The 22788-nt window shown below is 42.6% G+C and overlaps 5 protein-coding genes and 1 pseudogene across 5 annotated transcripts; 3 read left to right on the top strand and 3 right to left on the bottom strand.

Moving 5' to 3' along the window:
- Positions 1-15757, bottom strand: part of LOC105721514 (uncharacterized) — a 33659-nt pseudogene extending 17902 nt beyond the window's left edge.
- On the bottom strand, positions 1081-15360 carry LOC105721503 (histone H2A type 1-B). The gene is made up of 2 exons (XM_012458579.2): positions 15285-15360; positions 1081-3563 (listed from the first exon to the last, which is right to left on the bottom strand). The coding sequence occupies exon 2, from the start codon at positions 3532-3534 to the stop codon at positions 3142-3144; it is 393 nt and encodes a 130-aa protein (XP_012314002.1). The 5' UTR covers positions 3535-3563; positions 15285-15360; the 3' UTR covers positions 1081-3141.
- Positions 3837-4321, top strand: LOC105721509 (histone H2B type 1-C/E/F/G/I). Its single transcript, XM_012458585.3, has one exon. It carries the CDS (start codon positions 3860-3862, stop codon positions 4238-4240), a length of 381 nt encoding a protein of 126 aa, XP_012314008.1. The 5' UTR covers positions 3837-3859; the 3' UTR covers positions 4241-4321.
- Positions 15758-19436: 3679 nt separating the features above from the next.
- Positions 19437-20285, bottom strand: LOC105721508 (histone H2B type 1-C/E/F/G/I). The gene has a single exon (XM_012458584.3). The coding sequence runs from the start codon at positions 19905-19907 to the stop codon at positions 19527-19529; it is 381 nt and encodes a 126-aa protein (XP_012314007.1). The 5' UTR covers positions 19908-20285; the 3' UTR covers positions 19437-19526.
- LOC105721499 (histone H3.1) lies at positions 20164-22272 on the top strand. Its single transcript, XM_012458576.2, has 2 exons — positions 20164-20596; positions 21789-22272. Exon 2 carries the CDS (start codon positions 21808-21810, stop codon positions 22216-22218), a length of 411 nt encoding a protein of 136 aa, XP_012313999.1. The 5' UTR covers positions 20164-20596; positions 21789-21807; the 3' UTR covers positions 22219-22272.
- Positions 20212-20604, top strand: LOC105721502 (histone H2A type 1-D). Its single transcript, XM_012458578.3, has one exon. It carries the CDS (start codon positions 20212-20214, stop codon positions 20602-20604), a length of 393 nt encoding a protein of 130 aa, XP_012314001.1.
- Positions 22273-22788: the final 516 nt, after the last annotated feature.

The raw sequence follows: 22788 nt of genomic DNA, 5'->3' as shown, positions 1-22788 counted from the left end.
TCTGGACTTAGTCTACAACAAAACAATATCTTTATTTATATCTACATCTACACCTATATATTTATACAGTTGTGTTAGTGAGCTAAGGGGGCTTGTTAAACCATTACTTATTGAAGCAAGAAGAGGTGAGCAACCAGCAAAATTATTGACATTTGAATTTTTCCATGGCAACTATCAGTAAGTGGAGACTATTTGAAATTCTGTTAGCCAGGCACAGTGGCTCAGGCCTATAATGCCAGTGACCCAGGGGCTGAAGTAGGAGGGTTGCTGGAGGATAGAAATTTGACGATGCAGTGAGCCATAATTGCAACACTGCACCCCAGTTTGGGTAACAGAGCAAGACTCAAAAATGAGAAAAAAAAAAAAAAAGAAGAGGAAAGAAAGAAAGAAAGAAATAAAGAAGTGTTATAGGAATATTTTTCCTGATATTATATTTTTGAAAAAAACATGTTTTGTACAAACACCTACAACTGCTAATTCTTAAAGGAATTAGTATCCCCAAAACTTAACTTTCTATGTATGTATAATAGAATGTACATTCTGGTGTTTAAAAAAAGAAGAGGAATCACTGGGAGCACAATGCCATTTCATGAAAAGAAGAAAGTTCAGAAAATAATTTGCTATTCCTGGAAGCTACGTAAACACCAAGAAAGACTCAGATAACATCAGGTAAATTACTTTGAAGTCCAAAAATAATAAAAAAGTTAAAGTGTTGATTATTTTATAGGAGCCAAGGGGAGCTCTGAAGGTTTGCTGAAAGATTAGCTTGCAAAAGGCAGATTAATTGGAAAATAGTTACACAAATTTATTACTGTGTTCAAGGGAGCCTTCAGAATGAAGACATAAAGATACAGGAAAAATTGTCCACATTTATGCTTAGGTTCAACAAAATATGGACCTTTTAGAAATCTGATTGAACAAAAAAGGTATGATGTAACCCAGCAAGGCCTGTCTGTCTAGATTCTTCTTCATCTCTGTCAACTGAAGAATGACAAGGTTCATACATTTGGAAAGGATAGCTTTATTTCTCATAAAGGATTGCAGCCTGCAAGGTGACCATTCTGACAGGCTAGGTAGGGTAGCCTTGCTTTGCTGAGAGACAGGCACTTGGAGGGAAGGAGGGAGGGATAAAACAGTAAGTTTCGAGGAATGTGTTGGCCAAGTATACATATTGAATAGGTTAAAGGAGGAGCTATGATTATTTATGAATAAGACCCAAGCACATGGGTATTAGTTGTTTGTGTATGTAACATATGTCCTTGATCACTTTGGGGTGGAGATTTAACATGTAAATGAGCCTTAATTAGGTCCTATACATAAAACTGAAATGTAGGGCAGAAGCCCATGATCAGCCTTCTCAGGAGACTGGTCACAGCCAGTTCGGGGCCTGCAGTCATTTATCAAGAAACTCTATGGTCCTTAATACCTGTCTTGTCTGGAACACATTTGAGAAGGGTGGAAGGGTCAGATAAAGTAAGTGGGGAAGGGGCTTTCTGGCGTTTTATTCCCTCAAACCAGACTTCGAGAAAATCCAGCAGCGATTAGAAAGGGAAAGAGTAGTAGACACAAACAGAATGTGACCAGCCTCCACCTTGTCGTGGCTGGGAATTTAAACTTTTGAGGTCTTTTAGCCAAAGGAGGGTACATTATTCTGTTGAAGGGACTTAAAGAATTTTTATTTCATTCCTCATCTCTTTGAACATGCACTCCTTCCTTCTTGGTATGTGACAGCTCCACCTCTGTAATGGGGTCTTATGATCTGCAATTAAACTAGGTAGGTCATGTAATTTCTCTGTGGCCAGTTTTTACACAAAAAGGTGGAGGGGAAGTTAGAGTAATATTTTTAGTTTCTATGGATGGCTTTGAGGAAAAAGGATTCTGGTTGTGATGAGCCACACTGGGAAAGAGGAATTCTAGTTTTTATGTCTAGCCTCAGAGGAGAATGGTACTCAGACACAGGAGGGCAGGAGACACATAAAAATTTTGCTTCTGAGGTAGATTCTTTGGCCTTCATTTTTGGGTATTGTTTCCGAGCCCCAATTTGATTAATCAATAAAGGATGTCAAGGTTTTATACTGTGGGGCTTCATAGACATTAATCTTGCAATTGCTATATTTTTATCTTTTTTTAAGAGGAAATTTAGTTTAAGAAAATTTGCAAGACTTGTCAGTAAGAGAAAAGGGAGGGGCCCTAATGTGTCCTACTATAAAAAATTTAAAGTTTACACAAAGTTTGCAGGGAACTGTGCTTTCACCATCTCAAAATTTACTATTGATTAAAGGTATCAAACTTACTGAAGGTACTTCTTAGATCTTTTTGTCTGCCAATGCAAATAATTTCGGATTCAAGCGATTCTCCTGCCTTAGCCTCCTAAGTAGCTGGGACTACAGGCGCCTGCCATCACACCTGGCTAATTTTTGTATTTTTAGTAGAGATGGGTTTTTATTATGTTGGCCTTGCTGGTCTCGAACTCCAGACCTTGTGGTCCGCCCATGTTTTTAGTAAAGACATGGTTTCATCATTTTGACCAGGCTAGTCTCGAACTCCTGACCTTGTGATCCACCCGCCTTGGCCTACCAAAGTGCTGGGATCACAGCCGACAGCCACCGAGCCCAGCGAGAACGTAGTCATCTTTAAAACTTAAAAAACCCGCCCTGAAATGCTAATGGGCGGCTATCCTTTGTTCTCTCATTTCTGCATTAATATTTTAGCCTTTTCTGACAAGTGGACCTTAAGAAACAGCCTGTGTATAATAAACTTGGATATATGTGTCCAAATAAAATAATGGACTTTGTGATGCAAATAATTTGTTCAGTGGAACAGATACAATTCCAATCGTATTGTGTACCTTTATAAAACGCATTTTTGCTTCGAAGAAACATCACTAAGATAATTTCGTGTATAAAACGTGAGTAAAGATTTGAACTATGAACTGAGAAAACAGTAAATAAGAATTCATTTTTAAATAAATTTTAAGGTGTCAGTGACGTTAGAAACGTTTGTAGAATTAGCACAGCGTTAATCATTTAGGTTTCAAGAACCATGTGTATTCCAGCGCTTTACGGAAAACGTGGGTGGCTCTGAAAAGAGCCTTTGGTTTCAGGGACTCGGGATCACTGATGGATTTAACTAGTTATCATTTTACTTGCCCTTGGCCTTATGGTGACTCTCCGTTTTCTTAGGGAGCAGTACGGCTTGTATGTTGGGCAGAACACCGCCCTGTGCGATAGTCACGCGACCTAGAAGCTTATTAAGCTCCTCGTCGTTGCGGATAGCCAGCTGCAGGTGGCGCGGGATGATGCGGGTTTTCTTATTGTCGCGAGCTGCGTTGCCAGCGAGTTCCAAGATCTCTGCAGTCAGATACTCCAACACCGCCGCCAGGTACACCGGCGCGCCAGCCCCGACTCGTTCCGAATAGTTGCCCTTACGGAGCAAACGGTGCACACGGCCAACGGGAAACTGAAGCCCAGCCCTGGAAGAACGCGTTTTAGCTTTTGCCCGGGCTTTGCCGCCTTGCTTTCCACGTCCAGACATTGCGGCTTCCTAACAGAAGAGACAACAATCTACAGAATAAAGAAAAAAAATGTGCTAGATGGAGGAATAAGAAGCTAATTATAGTCATAGGTAGAATTGTAAACGGCGCAGTTTGATTGGTTAAAATTATTATTAGACAAGCCAACCAATTGGAAAGGAAATAGAGTGGAAACTACTTTAAATATTTGCATCACTAATATACTGGCCAATCAGAGCTGGATGTTTTCAATTCTTTATTTGCATAAAAGGCCTATAAAAGGAGAGCCTCTGGACACTAGTGATTACTTACAAGTTTTCTTTCTAATTGTTCTTGTTTTCTGACAGCATGCCTGAGCCAGCTAAGTCAGCTCCTGCTCCAAAAAAAGGGTCCAAGAAGGCGGTAACTAAGGCGCAGAAGAAGGACGGCAAGAAGCGCAAGCGCAGCCGCAAGGAGAGCTACTCCGTATATGTGTACAAGGTGCTGAAGCAGGTGCACCCCGACACCGGCATCTCCTCCAAAGCCATGGGCATCATGAACTCCTTCGTCAACGACATCTTCGAGCGCATCGCGGGCGAGGCTTCCCGCCTGGCGCATTACAACAAGCGCTCGACCATCACTTCCAGGGAGATCCAGACGGCCGTGCGCCTGCTGCTTCCCGGGGAGCTGGCCAAGCACGCCGTGTCGGAGGGCACCAAGGCCGTCACCAAGTATACCAGCTCCAAGTAAATGCCTGTGTAGGCACTTTCAAACCCAAAGGCTCTTTTAAGAGCCACTCAAAAATATCATATATGGAGCTTTAATACTAAATTCCACCGTTTTCTAATTTGTAATCCATGACATTTTTGCGGCCGAGGCGGGCGGATCGCCTGAAGTTAGACGTTCGAGGACATCTTGACCAACAGGTTAAAACCTCATCTCTACTACAATTACAAAAATGAGACTGGTCTGTTGATGGGCCCCTGTACTCAGAGCTACTGGTTTTGGAGGGGCTGAGGGAGGAAAAATTGATTTAACGCGGGAGGCGGAGTTTGCAGTGAGCGGGGATCTCACTATTGCATTCCATTCTGGGCCACAAGACAGATTTCGGCTAAAAAAAAAGTTGATCAGGAGATTGTGTTTGCTGGTGCAAGGTCCTGTAATCCTAGCACTTTGGGAGGCCGATGCTTGAGCTTCGCTTTAGCCCAGGAGTTACGGATTATTCGGGCAACACAGAACTCGTCTCTGCAAAAAGTAAAACTAACCTGGTGTCACGGCTTGCTTCTGTACTAGCAGTCACTTGGTAGGTAGAGGCTGCGGGAAGATGTGAACGCGCCACTGCATTCCAGTCTGCGCGACATCGGAAGGGGTAGGAAATGTGTAGTCTTTAGGTCCCTGAAGATCACCTGACAACAAGTTTGACTTTTCTGAGCACTGTTGGGGACTGTTGTGGAGGGAATACCATGAGTATTGAGCTAAAGATTCTCGTTTTGGGACGGGCACGGTGGCTCACGCCTGTAATCCCAGTACTTTGGGAGGCCAAGGCCAGTGAATCACTAGGTCAGGAAATCGAGATCATCCTGGCTAACAGTGAAACTCAGTCTCTACTAAAAAAAAAAAAAAAAAGCCGGGCGTGGTGGAAGGCGACTGTAGTCCCGGTTAGTTGGGAAGCTGAGACTACTAACTGTTAGTAGTTTAACAAGTAAGCTGAGACAGGGGAATCCCTTGAGCCCGGGAGGCAGTGGTTGCAATGATCCGAAACCGCGCCACTGCACTCCTGCCTGAGCGACAGAGCAAGACACCCGCTCAAAAACATCTCGTTCTGGCTGGGCGCAGTGTTTTACGCTTGTAATTCTAGCACTTTGGGAGACGGAGGTGGGTGGATCACTTGAGATCATGAGTTCGAAAACAGTCTGAACAACTTAGCCAGGTGTGGTGGCGTAAGCCTGTATTTCCAGCTACTGGGGAGGTGGAGGCAGGAGAATCGCTTGTACCGGGGAGGCAGAGGTTGTAATGAGCCGAGATCATGCTGTTTCACTCCAGCCTGGGCAATTAGAGCGAAATCCGTCTCAAAACCAAACAAACAAAAAGTAATAAAAGTAAGTAAAAACCCTGGGTTTATACTCATTAGCCAATTTTCTTAACTAGGACAAAAAAAAAAAAAAAAAAGTCACTATTCCATAAGCAATCTCAGGTTTCTGAAAACAACAACATAGTACTCCAAAATATGGCACCTTGACATACTGAATATTCTAAGGAATTAGTAGAACAACATAGACAGGAATGTCCTTATGACCTTCCTCTGAAACAGGTCGTAAGACCCTCACGTGAGTCTTGCAGAGTATGAGATGAATCTGAACAAACAGACCTTGCTAGAGTTCTCCTTGTTTCTTACTCATATTATTTTCGTCTTATATTTCTGCATGACGCTCTACTCTTCGTCAAACCTAGTGTAAAAACATCAGGTTTAACCCCTTCTTCAGGTCTTTATTTCCTTATGTCATGTAAAACTTTATATTAAATGTTATGGTTTTTTCTTGTTAATCTGTATTTTGTTTCAGGGCCCCAGCCAATGAACATTAAGATTGGTAAAAGGAAAAGCTCTTTCCTCCCCTACAACATACACTAGGGGTGGGTGTGCATCTGTGTTTCGTGTGTTTGTCTTTGTGGAGTATAGAAGCCATTATAACATGGAAAAGAGGTGGAGAAAAGTAATCCCAGAATGAAAATGTTTGAGAAGTGTGTTTGCTAGGCCTGCCCCCCCCCAAAAAAATCTACCAAAGACTGTGTGGCTTAAAGAAATCAATTCTGTCACATTTCTGAAGACTACAAGTTCAAGATCAACCTAGTGAGCAGGATTGATTTTTTCTGAGGCCACTCTCCTTGAGTTTTCCCCTCCCTTCTCTTTCCTCTGTGTGTGGTCTGTGTTTTAATAACCTCTCATAAGGACACCAGTCAGATTATATTAGGACCCACCCCTAAAACCTCATTTTATAGCTTTAAAGACCTTATCTCCAAAAAAAGTCACATGTTCAGGCAGTTGATATTGGACTTCAACATTCAAATTGTGGTCTGGGACAGGTAATTCAGCCCATATCAAAAATTATGGTTATTAGGCTTCTAAATAGTACATGAAATAAGTATTTCAAAGGCATCTCAAACTCAGCGCAACCAAGACAGACCTTATTATACTCTACTCAGCTTCACTTATTCATCCAAGTTTGAGATCCAGTCTTCATTCCAGAGTACTTCCTTTTCTTTTCTGCACATACTTAAAAATATACAAAGTCTTATTGATTCTATCTTCTAATTTTATGTTAATATTGTCCATATTTTTGTTTACTGTAGCTAAAAACTGGAATATTCATGTTGAAGAGTAGGACTTTGCCTAATGCTAGGTTTTATCCCTAATGAAATATTATGCAGCTGTTAAAAATAATGTTTAAAAAATAAACAACATAAAATATGCTCATGGCATTATATGGGGTAAATCCAAGTTGCCAAATAGCGTATTCTTATTTATATCACATCACTCACACACACACACACACACACACACACACACAATAAAGTTGTAAGTAAAAAGGGTGACTAGAAGGGTCAATGCCAAAACATTAACAGTGCTGTTACATTCTTTTTGGTGTAAGAGACAGCCCCTCTGAAGAGAACTGTCTCTATTTGTCTCCAAAACTCTCAATGGTGTGGTTAAGAAATAGGAAACTCCCCTTAGGCCCTTTCCTTTCCAAGTCTCCCTGCCCTATGTTAAGAAAAAGTAATTTATTCCACAAGCAATTATTGAGCACCAACTATGTACCAGCTATCATGCTATGCAATACAAATAAACGAATAGAATAAATTTTAAAATACACTTACTAAGAAAATTGAAAAACAAGAGAATATTCTATCATAAAAGGAAAAAACAGAAAAAAATAGACTAAGAATTATTTGTGAACCACCTAATAATCTGTGTGACTCTGAGCATATGTTCATGTTTGTGAAATAATATCCTAATGACTTCAAAGAGGATCAAATGGAAAAGTTAATTTAAAAACTGCAAAATGACTAAGGACCAGAGGAACAAGGGGGATTAAGGTAAGAAAGTGACATAATTTAGGGTCATGGTTACCTCTGGAGGCAGTAGCAGGAAGATGAGAGATGAGGTCAAAGCAGTTCTTGGTAATGTAACAGATGTAACAGATATATCTGATTGACAATTGTGTTCGAGTATGGCCATCATATTATTCTTTATAACTTGTATATTGATTTGATATATTTTTAAATTTATCTAGAAGTACAAACTTCAAAGCAAATAAAGAAAAAATAATGTATAAATATGTTTGTGGAAAAGTCACTTCAACTTCTATAAAAAGAACTTATATAAATTATGAAATATTGCTCATATAAATTTGGTTATGAAAAAGGAAATCTCCCCTTGTATTCCAAATGTTTGTAGACGCTCAAAAAAGAGTTGGCACTTAACAAAAATCTCTGCTACTATGTAAGCCTTTTTTAACACTTTTTTCCTTTTTTTAATTTTTTTAAGACAATCATCCAAGCTGGAGTGCAGTGGCGCAATCTTGCCTCACTGCAACCTGCACCTCCTGGGTTCAAGTGATTTTCCTGCCTCAGCCTCCTAAGTACCTGGGACTACAGGTGTGTGCCACCATGCCTGGCTAATGTTTGTATTTTTAGTAGAAATGGGGTTTCACCATGTTGGCCAGGCTGGCCTCAAACTACTTACCTGAGGTGATCCACCTGCCTCGGCCTCCCAAAGTGCTGGGATTATAGGCATGAGCCACTGTATGCCCAGACAGAAAGACTTGTTTTGTAAGGGATTCTTCACATGTACACTGAAGTATTTCATTTTATCAATTGTAAATTCATTTAGATTTTTGTTTATTTTATTCATATCCATTCATCCAGGCACTTATTCAGATAAACACATAATTTGAGTTCAATATGCTCAGTGCAAGAACTAGTTTTGTAAAAGATATGAGAATTGTTTCACATAATCGAAACAGTTGGGGGTGAGGAAAGGGATTTTGTGTGGTTCCCTGTTGTTTAGAATAAAGTCCACATTCCTTTCATTGGCCTAACAGGCTTCCAAATCTGGCACAAAGCCACTTGTCTAAGCATCAACCATCACTTTCAACACTAACATTATTTATACTCTTTTCTGACATTCTATTTTCTTTTTTGGTTTGAGATGGAGTCTTGCTCTTGCTGCCCAGGCTGGAGTGGAATGGTGTGATCTCTGTTCACTTCAGCCTCTGCCTCCTGAGTTCAGCCAATTCTCCTGCCTCAGCCTCCCAGGTAACTGGGATAACAGGCACGTGCCATCACGCCCAGCTAACTTTGTATTTTTAGTAGAGACAGGGTTTCACCATGTTGTTCAGGCTGGTCTTGAACTGCTGATTTCATGTGATCCACCCAAGCTGGCCTCCTAAATAGCTGAGATTATAGGCGTGAGCCACCATGCCCAGCTTCTTTTTTGAAATTCTGTCTAGTATTTAATTCCTGCTCTGCTTCCCATGGGGCATGTTTTCACTGCTTAAATAGACTAGAAGCTCCTCAAGGGCAGGAAAAAAATTAACAGGGAGGTAGTGAGGAAGGATTGTAATGCTAAACATTGTTGTTACGGTCAGCCTCAAGAAGACTATGATATTTGAACACAAACCTGAAGGAAGTGAGGAAACAACACCTACAGAGACCTAAAAGCTGAGTGGACCACACAAGGGGAACCATCAGTACATAATTCCTGAGAGTGATGAGTACTTCTAGCAAGTTCCAGGAACTACTGGAGTTGGCTTGGAAGTAGAGGAAGGGTAGCAGGGTTTGAGGTCAAAGATGTAATGAAGATCAGACAGTGAAGCGTGTAACCCACTGAAAGGACCTTGGGTATTTCTTTAAGTGACATGAGAGTCATTGGAGGGTTTTTAGCAGAGAAGTAACGTGATCTGAATTGCCCTTTATTGGCATTCCTCTGGGAGAACCAGGTGATAAGCGTGCTGCAATAATAAAGGTAGGAGATGGCAGTGGCTTGATCAGAGCAGTAGCAGTGGGAATGAGAAATGGTTGGATTCTCTTTGCGATTTCAAGGAAGTGTTCATAGAACTTACTGATGGATTGTTATGTAGGATGTGAAAGAAAAAGACAAAAATGGTTTCAACTAGAAGAGCAGAAATGCCATTCACCAATTTCAAGGTGGCGAGACGAGATATTTTGGCAGAAATAATGAAATTCTGTTTAAATTGGAAGTACACATTAATTGGACTTTGAATTAGCAACGTCAAGTAAATAGCAGGGTCTGAGTATGGAGTACAAGTAAATAGCAGGGTCTCTGAGTATGGAGTATGGACTGGTCATTTAGTGTTCACAACATAAATATGTGTATAGTGTCTCCACAGCAACAAGGAAACATCAGTTCAAAAGAATCAGATGGAGATTTTCATTCTCCAGGTCCATCTTCTCAGAGTGATTGGAAGTGGCAGAGCTAAGGGAAGAGAAAAGGCAGCATCAGATAGAGCTCTGAAGCCGATTCCACAAATAGGCTTCATGATGCCTGCGAACACCTAGAATTCCATCAGGGGACTCAAATGTCCCAAAATATGTGGTGAGAGGGTGTGTATTTTGGAAAAACTGAACATATGGCTCTAACGTTAATAGATTCGATTGAGGATTCCAATGTTATTGCATACTATTATTACTAAGGGCATTTTTCCACATCTGTAAAATGGGGATAATATTCATTGTTTATTCTGAAAATTACAGGAGAAAAGGAAAATTACTGAAGAAAGAACTCATAAAACTGTAAGCTAGGATTTCACATCATGAATACAAAACAAACACGCTTTACTTCTTGGACCACAAGCTCAGTCCTTGAACCATTTCTCTTTATTATTTACCTTCTTTCTTAAGAGATTTAAACTTTTCTTGTGGCTTTTTTATTCTTATGGCAATTATGCTTTGATAACTGAATTATGTTTCCATGTTTGTTTTAATCATCCATTTTGTCTGTCTTTCATACTCTACACATTCAGTAGCTCAGAAAAGAACTATCATTCTTACTTCAAAATATATATAGAATCCAACCACTCTTCACAGCCTCTACCACTAACATACTGGCCCAAGCCACCGCGATCTCAACTACATTACTGTAGTACCCTCCTAAATGGTCTCCATGCTCCTACCCTGGTACCATTACAATTTATTCTTCATAAGCATCCAGATAGCTCATTAAAAAGTATAAATCAGACTGGGCGTGGTGGCTCATGTCTGTAATCCCAGCACTTTGTAAGGCCAAGGCAGGCAGATCATGAGGTCAGGAAATCAAGACGATACTTGCTAACACGGTGAAACCCTGTCTCTACTAAAAATACAAAAAATTAGCCAGGCATGGTGGCAGGTGCCTGTAGTCCCAGCTACTCAGGAGGCTGAGGCAGGAGAATCTCTTGAACCCAGGAAGCAGAGGTTGCAGTGAGCTGAGAGTGCGCCACTGCACTCCAGCCTCGGAAACACAGTAAGACTCTGTCTCAAAAAAAAAAAAAAAAAAAGGTCTTACAAGGTGGCTCACACTTGTAATCCAAGCACTTTGGGAGCCTCAGGTGGGTGGATCACCTGAGGTCAGGAGTTCGAGACCAGCCTCACCAACATGGAGAAGCCTCCTCTCTACTAATAAAGTTCAAAAAATTAGCCAGGCATGGCGGAATGCATCTGTAGTCCCAGCTACTTGGGAGGCTGAGGCAGGAGAATTGCTTGCACCTGGGAAGCAGAGGTTGTAGTGAGCTGAGATTGTGCCACTGCACTCCAGTCTGAGCAACATGAGTGAAACTCTGAATATATGTATGTGTGTGTGTATATATATAAAATGTCAGATATGTCAGTGCTCTGCTCAAAAGCTTACAGTGGCTCCCACCTCACACAGAGTAAAGGTAGTCACATTCATCTACAAGGCCATATAGAGACTTGCCTCCATTTACCTCACAGATCTTTCCTGGTTTTCCTTTGCGCACTCTCCGATACTGGCAGTGGGTTCTTGACCCTCAGATAATAGAAATCGACCAATAATCTAAGATGGATTTGAGCAAGGCAGTTTATTAGGGCTTTCAGCTTGAGCAGAAAAGAAGACAGCAACCAGAAGAAAACTAGCAGCTGGCTCCTCAAAAGGAAGCTAGTCTACAGGTGTTATTCTCTGGGCTTCTTCCAGGTGACATCATGGCATGTTTGGGGTGGTCTGTTGGGTGCACCTTTGCAGTCCCTTGTCATGCTTCTTCCTGTGTCTCAGGTCTCACTGACATCTTAAATCTCCACTCAGGGGTGTGATTTTTACCATAACATGAAGCAAAATTAGGTTAGGATAATCTAAGATCCTATAGTGCATGTTCACTTGGGGAAGGTCTTTTGGAAAGTCCATATGCTAATGGCCAGGATGTTTGTGATTACAGTGTTCTATTTCTTTTATGTCTAATTGGTTGGTTTTATCAGTGGAAGCTTCAGTGGCTGCCAGGTTATGAAGCTGGGTGCCACTGCAGTCAGCGCAGCATATAAAGAAGTGTGGGGTGGTCCCTTGTCCTGCCTTCCCTTATCTGCCTCACCTCTCCCCCTTTTTCCAGCCAAAATACCTGCTTGTTACCTCCCAGTCTTTCCTACTTGGTCTTCTATTTGGAATACTCTCACTTTCTCAGTGTATTTTTTTCTCTCTCACTTCATGAGTAAAATTTTCCAAGACCATATCATTAAAATATCACCTCTCCCCACCACATGCAGTGACTTTTCCTGCTTCAGTGATCTTCATAGTAGATAGCACTCTGACAGACTATGCCTTACTTATTTTGTGTACCCACATCCAATAAATATAAATTCCATGAACGTAGACACATTGTTTTATTCTTTGTCATTCACTGATCTAATTCCCAGAGCACAGAAGAACAATGTGTGGCACATGCTATGTGCTCCTTTTTGTTGCTGTTGTTACATTAACATCCTCATGTAAGTTTTTCTGCTCAAACCACTGCCTTAGCTCCAATAACATGATTGTTTTCATACATATGAGTTCACACTTTTTAAAAATGACATTTAAAATACCTCCATTTGGCCGGGCGCAGTGGCTCACGCCTGTAATCCCAGCACTTTGGGAGGCCGAGGCGGGTGGATCGCGAGGTGAAGAGATCAAGACCATCCTGGTCAACATGGTGAAACCCTGTCTCTACTAAAAATACAAAAAATTAGCTGGGCATGGTGGTGTCTGCCTGTAATCCCAGCTACTCAGGAGGCTGAGGCAGGAGAATTGCCTGAACTCAAGAGGCGGAGGTTGCGGTGAGCCGAGATCGCGCCATTGCACTCCAGCGTGGGTAACAAAAGCGAAACTCCGTCTCAAAAAAAACAAACAAACAAATAAAAAAACCTCCATTTATTTTCCTGATATCAAACTATCACCCTAAAGATTAGTTGCTGGCTAGAAGAAAAATCTGATTTTCAATGGAACTATCACTGTAAACCAGCGATTTCTTTTTTTTTTTTTTTTGGCAGTGTTTCTCTGTTGCCCAGGCTGGAGTGCAGTGGTGCCACCTTGGCTCACAGACTCTGCCTCCCCAGTTCAAGCGATACTCTTGCCTCAGCCTCTCTAGTAGCTGGGATTACATGTGCTGGCCACTGTGCCCAGCTAATTTTTGTACTTTTAGTAGAGTCAGGTTTTCACCATGTTGGCCAGGCTACTCTTGAACTTCTTACCTCAGGTGATCAGCCCTCTTCCGCCTCCCAAAGTGGTGGGATTAGAGGCATGAGCCACTGTGCCCAGCCTAAACCAGTGATTTTTCTATACCTTGAATTTACATGAACCAGATATCATGCGCCTTTTAGTGCAGTAGTTTGTACATTAAATCTATAAACTGTTTCTGACAGGTATATTAACCTGATTTCAATTAAATGTATGGAAGTCTAGAAGTCACTTGTACTTAACAGGACATAAGAAAAGCCAAGCAAAATGATTAAGAATCAAGCCAATACAAAACAAACAAACAAAAACCCACAACCATTCTATAAGTCTGGTCTCCAACAAATCAATGTCCAAAAATGGTGAAGTAGGGGAGAGGAGTCTGTTTTATATAAGAAAAATGGAGACACAACCAGTTATGGCTGGATCCTTCTATGAACAAACCAGATCCCTAAGACATTCAGGGCATAACTGGGATGTTTTGAGTACATGTCTTTTGTGAGCAAAAGACCATGAGATCAAGTAGGAAGTAATAAAGCCTTTATTTTCAGAAGAGAAGCAATCCCAGGATGGGGTGAGCACTCTGTGGCAGCGAAGGGGTGCTGGAATATATATATGCCTTACAGAGTAATCTTACATGCAAGTTGAGTAGGGTTGGGAAAATTCTATGAATATTCATGAGGAAAGTCAGGCAGTTGTACTTTGGGAAAACATGTAACATACATTTCATGTTACTATGGGGAGAATATTTAGCATTAAAATGAGGTGGAATTCAGCTCTGTATCAAAAGGTGAACTGTAGGGCACAAAGGCAGTTTGAGCAGTCTCTACAAGCTGGTTGAAACTGGCTGGGGGTCTATGTCCACTTACCAACAACGAATACCGATAAAACTGGCTCTGTAATTGCAGTTGTGGCAGGAGTGCAAAGCAGGGGAAAGGGGTTTTTGGCTGGTCAATCAGAATCCGTTGGAAAATTTTTTAACTATAGTTGTTTCTATAACGCTTTCTAGCAGTTGGTTTCTGCTTACAGGAAAAAAACCATGTGGTAATTAATAACGCTAGGATAACCAATCCATTTTTTTTCTGCTAGCCATGCGACTCGATTATGTGGGAGTTTTAAGTACTGTAGACGTAGTAATTTGGAGTATAGCGTCCTGATGGCTGTATGTATGCTATAAAAACTATCTTTCCTATTGTTATGTTTCTATACTGTTCACTAAAATAACATCCTACCTACTTTTTAAATGTTCTCGTTAACTCCGGGGTTCAGTCTAGGTTCCGCTGCTCTCCAGAGAATGTCAATTACTTTAGAGGAAGTACGGCTTTAAGCCGGTGCTGCCGCTTAGGAGAGGAAATTACAAGTCCGTCTGCCCGACCAAAATTGGGTCGTTTATGTAAAACGAAGAGCGAGAAAACAGGAATCAGGGAAGCATAAGGAAGCAATCATGCAGCCAGCAATCTGCTGTTTCAGTTCCTTGCCTGAGTCAAGTACGAGTTCCTAAACTTAATATTTGGCTCATGAGACAAATGTTAAATTTCAAACTGCAAGGTTTAAAGAGGGCCAAATTTGTTTATTGAATAAACGGTAGACATTGGGACTAATAAGGGACAACTGGGCTGGCTTCAATTTAAGACCAAAATACATACTTGCAACGTCTCCTCACGAGAGCTTATTTGCCCCAGAGGCTTCTACACACCAGAAACTTGGTCGTTAAATCGAGTATTTAAGGGCTGCGCTCCTCAGCAAAACAATTCGCTGCGATAATTCGTGAGTCCAGCCCATTGCCAGGCGCGGCTTTGTTCCTCGCTGTCCGCCATTTTGAGCGGCTACGTATAAGTTTGCCAACTTTCTCTGTGGAGAACCATGGAGTTAACTACTTAAAAGCCTAAGGGAATCGTATTTGAGACACTGCTACTCTAGTCTTTTCAGTGCAGCTAAGACATCAGCAGCTCGTGAAAAGGCTACAGCTAACATAGCAACTGCAATCATGACGGACCTTAGCGCAAAAAATCCTGTTAACTTTAAATGTGTCCTAGGACACACACAGACAGAAAAACGAACTAACAGCAAACGCACACGTACCTGTTTACAAAAACAGCAACATAGGAACAAGCGATAATCGGAGAAGTCACTAGCTCTTTTACGGAGAGGTGTGGGCGGCCCTGAAAAGGGCCTTTGGTTTGGGAAGTCGCGATGTTGAGGCGTCTGACTGGGAGCCTTAGCCGCCGAAGCCGTACAGAGTGCGTCCCTGCCGCTTGAGAGCGTAGACCACGTCCATCGCTGTCACGGTCTTGCGCTTGGCGTGCTCTGTGTAAGTTACCGCGTCACGGATCACATTCTCCAGAAACACCTTCAGAACGCCGCGAGTCTCCTCATAGATGAGGCCAGAAATACGCTTGACGCCGCCGCGACGAGCAAGGCGCCGGATGGCCGGCTTAGTGATGCCCTGGATGTTATCTCGCAGGACCTTACGGTGACGCTTTGCGCCGCCTTTACCCAGGCCTTTTCCACCTTTGCCACGACCAGACATGACCGCTACAAGGAAAGAAGTTGGAAAAAAGCTGAAAGGCAAGTGAAGGCGGTACCCTTATATGCCCGGAAGGCGGACCTAATTGGAAACTGAACACGCACATACGGGAACTTTGGTACCGCCTGCTGGCCCCATCCCTCACAGCGCAGACCCGTATAACGTCACCAACGGCTACAGTCCCCGTCAGCACTCCGTGAAGGCGTCTGTGCAATTCTTGCATCCCCAAAGAGGAAATTTAGGGCTGTTTTAACAACTAAATGAGATTAAGTACATTAACATGTTTAAGTTAATATCATTTGCTGCTTGGGATCCTCTAGGACGTTTGAATCGGAGTCTCGGCTGTCACAAGCGGAACTGCAGCAATCTTCCTTGTGTTCAGCTTTGTACCCCCGGTCACATTTCTACTGCTTGCTCTCTTGGTGACCGAAACCCCCTTAGGAAGTGTTTGAAAACTACAAGACCTCACCCTCTTCACCATCAAGCCAAGGAAAATCTGACCAAAATGGTTTTCTTCCCAAAGAGAAAAGCATGGATATTTGTGATTTGATTGCGGAATTCTGGTCCTCGCTGTGGAGGCCTGTATTACATTTCTGGCTGCTTTTGCTACCTTCACTGTTTATTAGAATTTATAATTCTCATTTAAATATGTAGCTAACTCGCAAATGTAAACACAGTAACTTGTCCGGGCGCGGTGACTCTCGCCTGTAATCTCAGCACTCTGGGAGGCCAGGGCGGGCGGATCACCAGGTCAGGAGTTCGAGACCTCTGGCCAAAATGAAAAACCGTTTATACTAAAAATACAAAAAGAAACAAAAACAAAATAGCTTGGCGTGCTTCTGCTCGCCTGTAATCCTAGCTCCTCAGGAGGCTGAGGTAGGAGAATTGCATGAACCAGGGAGACGGAGGTTGCAGTCAGATAAGATCGCCCCACTGCACTGCAGCCTGGGCGACAGAGCAAGACTCTATCTCAGAAAAACAAAACAAGACAAGGAAGCAAACAACAAAACAGTAATTCACTGGTGTGTTGTTTGCTTCTTTATTCCTGCTTTTCTCTTTGATGCTGGTAGCAGCCTTTATCACAACAGAATTGGCAATGTGTAGTAGTCCTAGGTATTAAACAGTTGACTGCCCACAGGCTTTTAGAAGAAAAAGTGGTGCTGGGACTCAGAAAAGAGTACTACAAAATGAAGGCCTCAGCAGTAATTTTTTCTCTTTCTTCTGCCTTCCTGTCTCTCCCTCCCATTCTGCCCAGAAGCTAGCTGTAGGAACTGGACTCCTTCCTCCCCAAGATGGAACATATAAACCAAAGTTAGTCCCAAAGCTAGCCATAAAACATAAAAAATAATCACTCCAATTTTCCTTCTGTTTTTTTGTGTACAAACTTGCCATAAAGAAGTTATCTGGACTACCTTGGTTGACTATAAGTCATAAGACCGTGTTTCCAGAGAGGGTCCTATCCCATGCACATGGGGAGAGAATGCTGCCTACAAAGCCCAAGAATCTAGACAGACAGACCTTGCTGGGTTTCTCCACTTAGTCTAGCATTAGCTCATACCCTTTGTGTCTAAATCATATTTCTACACAGCTGTCCATACTTCGTTGAACCTAAGCATAAAAATGCATGATTTCACCTGTATCTTTCGGTCTTCAGTCTGAAGCCTCTTGTGTACATGTTAGTTAATTCGTATGCCCTTTTTGCAAATAATCTGCCTCTAGTCAGTGATTTTCAGCAAATTTTTAAAGGGCAAAAGGAAAACTTCCCCTTTATTTACGAGGTTGTGTTTTTTTTTTGGCCATCTGGATGCCATTCGGCTAGGAAAATTGGGAACATGGGAGATGCTAAAAGGAAAGAGATTACAGAACTCTGTTCCTGTCAGTATTATTCCGGCAATGGACTTTGACAGTGGCATCAGCAATTTGTTCCAGTTCCCGACTTTCCCCCTACACTCCCAGAATCATCTTCATTGCCCCACTCCTCACCCTGATCTCACAGAGTTCTGAGCCCCGTCTCCCCATGCCTGCCCTCCAAACTTCTAGGTTGTAATAGTAGCACATTTTCTTTTTGCCACCTCCTTCATTTGTCTCCTGATTCTGTTAGTTGTCTCTAGAATACCATGTGTATGCTTTTGTTTTTCAGTCTTTCAGTACCTGTGTAACTTTTGTTAACTTATCTTTATAAAAACGATACAATTGTTTTTGTCTTCTTGACTGGATATTGACTGATATGTGGCACTGAGCATCCTTTAATTTAAAGGGCCTTTTCTACTTTACATATTAATATCTTAGCTAACTGAGCTTCCTCTTTATCATCAGGGACTTTGATAATCATACAAAACATTTTCCCTGACCACAAAAAGCTAAGTCTGGGGAGGGTTTATCACTGTCTGTAATATACTCGTGATATCACTATCCCAGATAGAATAAATGTGTATGAAAAATTAATTGAGAGAGCCTGAAGTGAGGTAAATTTGACTGCACCTTATAGGCCTTCTTTTCCTCTCCTAGCCAAAGTAAGCCGCACTTTTCGACTGACTCAGTACACTTCAAGATGAATAAGGAATCCACCAGGAAAAGGGATGTAGCCTAGTGCCTAGGAAAGAAGGTAATCTGTGTAAAAGTACTGAGAAATCTGTAGTAGTGATTTTTTTTAATTCTATCAAGGCATTTTGTTTTTAATTTTTTGAGACAGAGTCTCCTTCTGTCACCCAGGCTAGAGTACAGTGGCATGATGTCATCTCACTGCAACCTCCCAGGCTCAAGAGATGCTCTTACCTCAGTCTCCCAAGTAGCTGGGACTACAAGCGCATACCACCACACCTGCCACATATTTTTTGTATTTTTATTACAGATGGGGTTTGGCTATGTTGGCCAGATTGGTCTTGGACACCTGGCCTCAAGTAATCTACCACCCTTGGCCTCCCAATGTGCTGGGATTATAGGAGTAAGCCACCATGCCCAGCCCCATCTAGACATCTTAAAAGAACTTTTTTTTAATATTTAATTTTTGTGGGTATATAGTAGGTGTTATGTATTTATGTGGTACATAGAATAGAAAAATTGTGGCGTTTGTAACTAGAGTCACAGATTATTTTTCATTTAAAAATTGGAACTTTTGCCAATTAGAATAAAAATGAACACATGATGTCCACCCTGAAGGACAAAAAGTCACAAACTTTAAAAAGTAGCAAGAAAATGTTTTAGGGTTAGAGGTGTTTATTTCCTGGACTTCCAATCACTACTCCCAAATGGCATTTTGCCAGTGGCCAAACTAAACCAAGAATAACTTTAATTGTTAGTGTTGCATCCAGGTACCGGTGTTCATATTTTCAATTTTCATGCACATCACTTGTCTTGGTTTCCTTGTATTTTGAATTTGATTATTTTAAGCAGATAAATTTACCAGTGCTGTAATGACTAAACTGGAATCAATACTTTTTTCCCCTCACACAATAGCAAAAGAAACATTACCTAATTTCCAAGGTTCTTTCCACTTCTTATAAAACCAATTTGACAAGGGACACATCACAACACAAAATAAGAAAAATGTGCAAATAGACACAATGGGCTACCCTTGTGTTCAGCACTTGGGATCAAACATGTACCACTAACCTACAATTAAGCACAGCACTTTGTGTTCAATCAGTCAATCCAGACACACACCAGCAAACCACAAGAAAGGATAAAAGCAAACCTTTTGGTAAACACAGAAACTACGCAGGTAATTACAACTCCATAGCTGAAAAAGTGGGTGGCTCTTAAAAGAGCCTTTGGGATTGTGTATGAAGACGTTAAAATTACTTAGAACTGGTGTACTTGGTGACGGCCTTGGTGCCCTCCGACACGGCGTGCTTGGCCAGCTCCCCGGGAAGCAGCAGGCGCACGGCCGTCTGGATCTCCCTGGAAGTGATGGTCGAGCGCTTGTTGTAATGCGCTAGACGGGAAGCCTCGCCCGCGATGCGCTCGAAGATGTCGTTGACGAAAGAGTTCATGATGCCCATGGCCTTGGAGGAGATGCCGGTGTCGGGGTGCACCTGCTTCAGCACCTTGTACACGTACACGGAGTAGCTCTCCTTACGGCTGCGCTTGCGCTTCTTGCCGTCCTTCTTCTGTGCCTTGGTCACCGCCTTCTTGGAGCCCTTCTTCGGGGCGGGAGCGGACTTAGCGGGTTCAGGCATAATAGACAAACACTTAGACAATCTAAGAATAAATGTGTCCTCTACTGCTGGTAATATTTGTAGAACTCTTATGCAAAACTGGTCTTTAAAAACATAGACATTGATTGGCTAAACTGTCTCTCGGTGCCCTGTGATATGCAAATTAGGTGTTTAACACCGTTCTTTGCAATTGGTTGATTGTTTTAGCCAATAAAACAGCATTATTTACAATGCGACCTACAAGTATAATAGTTTCTCACCTGCTAACAAAATTCAATTTCACATTTTTCTTTTCACTATTGAACATCTTTACTGAGGCATCAAAATGTCCGGTCGTGGAAAGCAAGGTGGAAAAGCCCGAGCTAAGGCTAAGACTCGCTCTTCTCGGGCCGGTCTGCAGTTTCCCGTGGGTCGCGTACATCGCCTGCTCCGCAAAGGGAACTACTCTGAGCGTGTCGGTGCCGGTGCGCCGGTCTACCTGGCAGCGGTGCTGGAGTACCTGACCGCCGAGATCCTGGAGCTGGCGGGCAACGCGGCCCGCGATAACAAGAAGACCCGCATCATCCCGCGCCACCTGCAGCTGGCCATCCGCAACGACGAGGAGCTCAACAAGCTGCTGGGCAAGGTCACCATCGCACAGGGCGGCGTTCTGCCCAACATCCAGGCCGTGCTGCTGCCTAAGAAGACTGAGAGCCACCACAAGGCCAAGGGCAAGTAAAACCAGAACGCCTATTGGATCTTTTCGGAGGCAGTCTTAACCAAAGGCTCTTTTCAGAGCCACTCATTTATTCGTTAAAAGGGCTCACATGTTCTGTTAAGTACCTTTCCGTTTTCTTTAGTAATTTTTTCACGTACGTAAGTGGGTGTTCTTAACACTGTCAACCATGAAGTTAACGATCCATTTTAAAGTTGCCCTTAACATGCTTAAGCCTACTGGCCTGGCTCTGTGGCTCCAGCCCCAGCACTTTGGGAGGCCTAGGCGTGCTAATCACGAGGTCAGTAGTGCGAGACTAGTCTGACCAACGTGGTGAAACCCTGTCTAGTTACTTAAAGCTACAGAAATATTCTTAATGAGACAAACTCATCTGCAGTTTGTAGTGATTTTTTGGGTCTGTTTTTTCTTTTTGTATGCCAGGTTCAGCTCACTTTAGCTAACACTAATTGTAATAATAATACAAACCTACATCCCTTGGAGTCAGATGGCCCTTAAATGGAGCTTCTTTGCACAGTGTTCAGCATGACTAAAAGCGTACACTGACCTTTTCGTGCCATTTATAAATTTGGCTGTTTTTCTTTTAACGCAGGTTACACAAATACCAACTGAACTTGTGAAAGAGTGCTTTCGTAGAAGGATGTCACAGCTTAACATCAGGTTTAAAAATTGTTACTTCTGAGTTAACAGTCTTGGTGCATTTGGGATAAATTATTGTAAAACGTCTGCACACTCCAAGTATAAATAGACAAATTGAAACATGAAATTAGCCTTTCTAAACTTAAGAGGGTAAAAAGAAATCCCTTGGCCAATCACAACTAGAGCGCGTCTTTTCAAAACATTGATCAAAGAAGCCAGTTTCAGGCGCCAACGTTTTTTAAAAATTGTCAAGATACGTCAGCCCAGTAGCTAGATAAAATTTTGCGGAGGAAAATCAAGGTACATCTTAAATAAAAGTGATAAAGATGGCACAGAGAGGAAAAGGTTGAAAACACTAGCAGTTAAAGGGAACGGACGGAGGAAAGTTAATAGTTGGTCTACAGGCAGGAGATGTTCTGTTCGGGTAGTGGGCGTCTCCACCAATCGAGCCTAAGGAGAAAGACTGCCTTGTCCAATTTGTCCAATCAGAACAGGACTGTCTTTATATATATGAGTAGAAAAGGCTAAGCTTTCGTTTTTTCGTCACTTAGACGGTTTCAGAAGTTCGCAATGGCTCGTACCAAGCAGACAGCTCGCAAGTCCACCGGCGGGAAGGCGCCGCGTAAGCAGCTGGCCACCAAGGCTGCTCGCAAGAGCGCTCCGGCCACCGGCGGCGTGAAGAAGCCGCACCGCTACCGGCCCGGCACCGTGGCTCTGCGCGAGATCCGCCGCTACCAGAAGTCGACCGAGCTACTGATTCGCAAGCTGCCATTCCAGCGTCTGGTCCGTGAAATCGCGCAGGATTTCAAGACCGACCTGCGTTTCCAGAGCTCCGCGGTGATGGCGCTTCAGGAGGCCTGCGAGGCCTACCTGGTGGGGCTCTTTGAGGACACCAACCTGTGCGCCATCCACGCCAAGCGGGTGACTATCATGCCCAAGGACATCCAGCTCGCTCGCCGCATTCGCGGAGAGAGGGCATAAATTGTCTTGCGGATGTGTGTTAACGAAAACCCAAAGGCTCTTTTCAGAGCCAACAACCTTTTCTATAAAAGATGCTGTGTACTGCTGCTGTTCGTAAACTGGAACCTCTGTTAAGTCGAGGTAAGTAGGCATTCTATCCGTTTCCCCTCCACTCACGGAATTGGTGTAAAATGCTCTATAATAATTGGGCAGCTCTTAAAATAGCCTTTAAGCTACTCTAGTTTTAATTACTTTGTTTTGGGTGGCTGCTTTCTCAGGCTTGGATGTCTCATGCTTGGGAACTTTGGATTTAGTAAGATTCTTGGCCATCTTCTATCAACTTAAACCTTTTTCTTCAGCAGCGTTCACCCGCAAAAGCCTTCTTTGGGGTCTGCTTAACACTGCGTTAAGGGTGCCCCACGCTTTCTTGAGCCTCTCGGCTGCCGGGACAGCTGTCTTGGGCATGATTGCTGCTGCTCTTTTTGCCTTGGTTTTAGTTTTCTCAGACCGCCTTGTTTAGCTGGAACGAACCCGAGGCGCTGCTCTCCTTAGCACGAAACTACCCTCGTTCATTTTCAAGGCCCACCTTTA

This window comes from Aotus nancymaae, unplaced genomic scaffold (assembly GCF_030222135.1).
Source record: "Aotus nancymaae isolate 86718 unplaced genomic scaffold, 86718_ANA_hifiasm-v0.15.2.pri h1tg000051l, whole genome shotgun sequence".
Classification (NCBI taxonomy): Eukaryota; Metazoa; Chordata; class Mammalia; order Primates; family Aotidae; genus Aotus; species Aotus nancymaae.
Note: the sequence above shows the minus strand (reverse complement) of the source record. Positions and strands in the feature narration are given on the sequence as shown.

What these genes read in the sequence shown, in the direction of transcription:
- LOC105721499 (XM_012458576.2), top strand. Translation starts at nt 21,808, where the DNA reads ATGGCTCGTACCAAGCAGACAGCTCGCAAGTCCACCGGCGGGAAGGCG.
- LOC105721503 (XM_012458579.2), bottom strand. Translation starts at nt 3,534, where the DNA reads ATGTCTGGACGTGGAAAGCAAGGCGGCAAAGCCCGGGCAAAAGCTAAA.
- LOC105721508 (XM_012458584.3), bottom strand. Translation starts at nt 19,907, where the DNA reads ATGCCTGAACCCGCTAAGTCCGCTCCCGCCCCGAAGAAGGGCTCCAAG.
- LOC105721509 (XM_012458585.3), top strand. Translation starts at nt 3,860, where the DNA reads ATGCCTGAGCCAGCTAAGTCAGCTCCTGCTCCAAAAAAAGGGTCCAAG.
- LOC105721502 (XM_012458578.3), top strand. Translation starts at nt 20,212, where the DNA reads ATGTCCGGTCGTGGAAAGCAAGGTGGAAAAGCCCGAGCTAAGGCTAAG.